General features: G+C 39.2%; 1 protein-coding gene across 1 annotated transcript; it reads right to left on the bottom strand.

Moving 5' to 3' along the window:
* Positions 1–5,322: 5,322 nt before the first annotated feature.
* On the bottom strand, positions 5,323–5,760 carry LOC129800975 (transmembrane protein 230-like). Its single transcript, XM_055845724.1, has 2 exons — positions 5,596–5,760; positions 5,323–5,511 (listed from the first exon to the last, which is right to left on the bottom strand). The coding sequence occupies exons 1-2, from the start codon at positions 5,758–5,760 to the stop codon at positions 5,323–5,325; spliced, it is 354 nt and encodes a 117-aa protein (XP_055701699.1).
* Between the last annotated feature and the right edge of the window lie 307 nt (positions 5,761–6,067).

The following is a 6,067-nucleotide window of genomic DNA, read 5'->3' as shown; positions in this document are numbered from 1 at the left end:
CCAGACAGTGTCACCAATTGAAAATCTAACATCTTTCACATTATGTGAGATATTGTACTGATTAGCAGAATTCTGATGACTTTTACGTAAATTTTGTCTGGCTTTACCACGTGCAACTTCTAGGATGTTAATGCGATCCTCACTTGAATTGGGCTTAGTTAATTTCACTGTATTAAATTCTCGACCGTTATTAATCATGGTCTGCCCAAAATTTAAGAAGTAGGGACTATATTTAGAACTTTGATTAACAGCTGCTCTTAAGCCTGAAGCAATTTCTGGAAGAAATTCGTCCCACTTGTTATGTTTGTCGTTGATCAAAGATCTGATAGACGTTATGATGCTACGGTTGTATCTCTCAGTGGCATTGGCCTGTGGAGAGTACCCCGCCGTAGTCAGGTGTTCAACATTTAAACCCGCAAGGTAGGATTTAAATTCCTTGCTAACAAACGCTGAGCCTGAATCAGAATGGAATACCCTCGGACATCCAAAGACCGAGAAAACATGCACCCTCAAAACATTGATTAATGCTTTTCCAGTAGCATTTCTTAATGGAAACATTAACACAAATTTGGATAATTTATCCACAATGACCAAAAGCCAGATGTAACCGTGTGTTGAGCGTACCAATGGACCTACAAAGTCAGCATATACGTACTCCCATGGACGGCCTACATCTACGAATCCTCCCATTGGTGGAACAAGTGAAACATTAGGGGCCTTGGCTGACTTACAAACGTCGCAATTTCTAATATATTTGGAAACATCACGGCGCATACCGGGCCAATAATAGAAATCACACAGCCTATGAAATGTTTTAAAATACCCTAAATGGCCACCGGTTGGAGAATCGTGGTATTGGGATATTAAATTCTCTCTTTCATCCTTAGGAATAACTAATTTCCATTTGTGTGCTGACACACCAGCCTCATCAAGATACCGACAATTTTTATAAATTTTGTCTTCCTTGATCATGAAATCAGGAAATTTAGTGGGGTCCTTATAAATCTTTTCGCGAAGCTTCATATACCATGGATCCTCAATGTCAACTGCGGAACACTCAACATTTCTAGACAAAAAGTCTGGAAGGATATGTTGTTTACCGGGCCTATGAACAATCTTAAAATTGTGAGCTTGCAGCTTCATAACCCAACGTGCAAGACGTCCCTTAACTTCCTTTGATTTTAATAGCCAAAGGAGTGCCGAGTGATCAGTCTCGACTGTGAACTGTGAACCCTCAATATAATCCCGGAAATGTTCGATCGCAAGAATAACGGCTAAACATTCCTTTTCTGTGGTCGTATAATTCTTTTGAGATGCGGAATACTTGTGAGAAAAATACGAAATGATTTTTTCGCCTTCTTCCGAACTCTGAATAAGGGCTGCTCCAGCTCCATAATCTGAACTATCACATTTCACGATGAACTCGCGTTCATAATCTGAGGTTGCCAAAATAGGAGCGCTTGTTAGGAGATCTTTTAGCTGAGTAAGAGCTGCATCGGCCTCTGAAGACCACTCTATCTTTGCAGGTTTCCCTTTAAGGAGATCCGAAATTGGGTGAGCTATCTCACTAAAGTTTGGGATAAACCTACGAAACCATGAAAGCATTCCGTAAAGTTGGCGTACTTGCTTAACCGTTTTTGGCGCTGTTAAATTCAATATTGCCTTAACTTTATCCGTATTTGGACTAACTCCTTCCGCATTCACCGTATATCCTAAATATACTAATTCCGGAACGCAAAATCGTGATTTAGTTAAGTTTATTGAAAGATTAGCCTTTTTAAGACGCCTAGCAACTTCACGAAGACACTTAATATGTTGTTCAAAAGTATCTGTGGCTATAAATATATCATCTATAAAGCAGTGAACTTCTGGTTCCATATCCACCCCAATAACCCTTGACATGAGGCGCGACATCTCTTGTGCTGAATTTGTACAGCCAAACGGCATACGATTGTACACACCACCACTTGAAAATCACATGTAATTCCGCGAAAAGTTATCGGTATAATTGCTCTATAAGACGTATGATGAACTGTTCCATCCGCGGTCCTAATAAAACACGGATTAATAACGGGTGAAATTCCTAGACTTTTAAGAAGTTTTAGACCACCACGTCCTAGCACAGTACAACTCGCACCAGAATCTAAGAGACCCTTCACCGTTTTATCCTTAATTAACACATCATAATACACTCTCCCCGTATGATCCTCGGAAAGTTGAGACACAAAACCACAATTATGAAATACATCATCCGATTCAACGAAATTTACGTACTGCACAGCTGACCGAAATATATTTCCCCCCTCAGAACCAATAGAATGTGTATCACTGACTTCACTTTTGGAAAAAATCACAGAAGAATCACTGGTTTTTGAGAAGACGGTTTTAATTTCTTCAGCTGCAACTGCAGACGTCTTCTTTACTGAGTTGCACCCCCTTCCCCCGCGGATACATTCCCTTCCTTATTACATACAGGACACCGCGAAGTTATGGTGTTTTCCAATCCACAGCGATAACACATCACATTGCACTTTCGAGGTTTCTCACAATCCCTAATATTATGTCCTTCACCACAGTTCACACATTTATTTAAAATAGCATCACTTTTTTTTTCGAATTCGACTTTTTCTTCTGAACATTCTTTTTCACTACTTTTTTCTCCAGAGGTTTATTATCAGCCGAAATTTCGCTAACATTAACTGATGCTTTACGTGAAACTGTATTGGTTGGTGGAATTGGGGATGAAATTAACCGATTACGTTCGATTTGCTTTAAATAATCAACCAGCTGATTCATTGAATCTGCCTGCACAAGAGCCAGAGCACTGGAAAATTCCGGTAGCAAATTCCTACGAACGAGGTGAATCAGGACTTTTTCTGATATAGGATCTTCGAGTTCGCGAACCAATTCATATAGGGATACGATAAAAACCTCTACAGGTTCCCCCACCCTCTGCTTGCGTTCCTCGATCCTTTTCCTAATAGAGAAATCCGACTCAAAATCCTCGAATGCAGATTGTATTGCCGTTTTAAACTGCTGCCAAGTGGACAAATATTGCCAGCAATTATTATACCATACGAGTGCATCATCTGTGAGAAATAATCTTGCTGCACGAGCAACGGTTTGCAAAGAAATTCCCTGCGCGACACACATTCTCTCCAATTCCATGATAAATATACGGACCTTTTTGCCACTCCTTTTTCCCGAAAAACTAATTCCCTAGTCCTTAAATGGCACTGGACGCATCTCATGGAATGCTTGGGAATTCTGGAAAGGAGATGGTTGAGGATCACTCCACCGCAAATGACTGGTATTGAATCCCACGATATCGCGATAATTTGGTATGTTTAAATGGGATCTACCTGGGGGAAATCTACCATCAAAATCTATAGACGGAAATGGGATTGTAGAGATGCCTCGCCCCCGGCCATGCGAAAATCTTGTAGCTTGTGAACGTCCACCAGGAGATTCTCCCTCCAGAATTGTGACATTATCATCGTTGTTCTTATTCACAGTGGGGGCTTGAGATTCTTTACATCTCTGACTAAATTCATCCATATGAGCCCTCAGCAATTTCACTATTTTCCGACCCTGAGATTTATCTGGATCATCCTCATCGGAGGTGTATCTACAACGATTATATAAAGTGCTATACAATGCAAAAGCTGCGCGATAATTCTGCTCCGTCGGTTCAGCTTCCACGAGATTATACCCAAATTCCGCAACACGCAAGGTTAAATGCTTTGTTGACCCCTTTAACGCGGTTACCACTGTCTTAGGATCATTCCAAAACTCTTTTAATTCTTTGCTTAAATCCCGCGATCCAAATGGAGACCCATGACCACGAATCTCAAGCTCAAATTCCATATCACTTCGCTGGAGCAATGAAAAATCCAACTGGAGTTCAAGTGACTCTGCCATTTCACAAAGTTGGGAGAAAAAAAAATCGAGAGGGAAAAATGCAAAATTACACAGCAGTGGAATAATATGCTCCCAGCCCAATGCGATCAAACTAGAGAGATTTTTAACACACGAGGATCATAAAATCGTATCACTAAACGGTGTTTCTTCACTCAATCTCCCCCAATAAATTGGTCACAAATGGCTTTGGATGAAAAATAACACTAATTGCACAAATGGACAAGTCTCTTGCTCATGCTTAATACCCGCAATCAGACAATTTGATGATATAGAAAAAATGGACTTTCTTATAAGAAAATTGAATTTTAATTTAATGTCCGGCTATTTCATGAGGTTTTTCAATATTTCGAGCACCAAGTTGGGCGTCAAATTTTTATGTAGCGACTACTTTCAAACAAAATAAAAAATTAAACTTTTGGTTCGCACATAACACTATTTAATGAAAAAAAATTGAATTTAACAAGACACAAGAAATGTAATTCCTGAGATGCAAAATACTATAATTTACAAGATAGTCTGATTGCGCGTATTCCTGCTGAGTCCTCGAGAAACTGCACAAAATACTCAGCCCAATTCTATAATTTTTCCGGAGTAGGATTCCGTGGGCGCCAGGACTGATGATGATGCTTCCTCGGGGACGGTCAGGAACCAAGAGAGAGTGAAAGTACATTTTACTGATCTTGTGGGATCAAGTGATTTGGTTTCCCCCTTCCTCATCAGGCTCATTTTGATAAATTAGGTGGGGTTTTTATAATACGATCACTCTAGAATACAGTGTGCCACACTGTGAGCGCAACAAATGTAGCCCCATCTCAGCCTATATGTAATTCTAAAGACCTTTGATGATTATTTGCTTTTTTAATCAAATTTTAAGAGGGTTTCACTGACGCCAAATTTATTTGCTGAGAATTCTAGATTTCAGGAATAAACAGAACTATTACAGAATTCATTCAATACTAGATATTTATATTTATAGAACAACCAATAAATAGCCTTAGATAGGCTTATTATTAGCTGAGATTATTTTAAGGCAACCAAGAAGTACATGAAACGCGGATTGCGTGCATATTCGTTCGGAAAGAGATTAATTTTGGGGGGTAAAGAGTCGCATCAAACCAATTTTATCCGTTCGACCGGGGCGATCTGTTTCCGCAACGTGATCCTCTGTTCCAAAAAATTAACTCACAATCGAATTTGGACATAAATTTATTAATTTGCAGAGGGAAAAATCTAAAAACTATCATGAACTTTTCCAAAAATCAATGATGAAATTGAGGCTTGGGACTGGGATAGTCTCAAAAACCAATTTACTTTGGCTTATATTTTATTCAATAACTACAAATATTTCTTTTGATAAACATTTAAATATTTACCTGAGTTTGCTGATGTCTCTGCGGGCATTCAATCAAAATCAGGTATGTCCTCGAACGAGTACCCAGGATGTCTCATAAAGGCCCTATATGCCACAGTCACATGGTAACAGCCAGGGATGAACATTATCGATCCCAGAATGAATAGCGGCAGCTGCCGGTCGAGGTATTTCTCGTGAATATGTCCAATGGCAATGAGGATGCCAAAAACCAGTGAAATCTACAGGGGATGTTGGAAAAACAAGAGAATTGCGGATTAATTGCAGATAAGTGAACCTTGCTGGGGTAATAAATCAATTTATACCGCTCCTGTGATGCAGAGGAATGTTGAAAAAATTATGGCCTTCCATGGGATCTTCTGCGGTGGCTTAAGGAATTGCTCTGGCGTAAATCCATCAACTGAATCCCGCGAGAAGACTTCTTCCTGTGGTATCCTCCTATATTCATAGCCAATTCGCCGGCGAGACATCTTGGCACTTTCAATTGATTCCACAAGTTTATTTTTCACCTGCAGTGCCAATTAAATATTCATTCTCATATATATATTTCTCATACTAGCACGAGGAAGTGAAAAGTTCTGCACAATTAGTCATAGCAAAGGATTCAATACATCAATTCCGGTTCATTTCAGAAAAAAAACGACTAATTAAATGAGAGTTTTCATAATAAAAGTTCCATGTGAATGTGAACTCGTGAGGAGAAAAAAACCAGCAATATATAATATGAAACAGTGCATAATACATTGATTTTTCTTAATTTCAGAAAATTGTTTTAAC

This window comes from Phlebotomus papatasi, chromosome 2 (genome assembly GCF_024763615.1).
Source record: "Phlebotomus papatasi isolate M1 chromosome 2, Ppap_2.1, whole genome shotgun sequence".
Taxonomy (NCBI): Eukaryota; Metazoa; Arthropoda; class Insecta; order Diptera; family Psychodidae; genus Phlebotomus; species Phlebotomus papatasi.
The sequence above is the reverse complement of the archived record's forward strand: the minus strand, read 5'-3'. Positions and strand labels throughout refer to the sequence as shown.

Coding starts and splice junctions, on each gene's coding strand:
- LOC129800975 (XM_055845724.1), bottom strand. CDS start 5,760: ATGTCTCGCCGGCGAATTGGCTATGAATATAGGAGGATACCACAGGAA. Junction 5,512..5,595: donor TCCTCTGCATCACAGGAGCG/GTATAAATTGAT, acceptor CATCCCCTGTAG/ATTTCACTGGTTTTTGGCAT.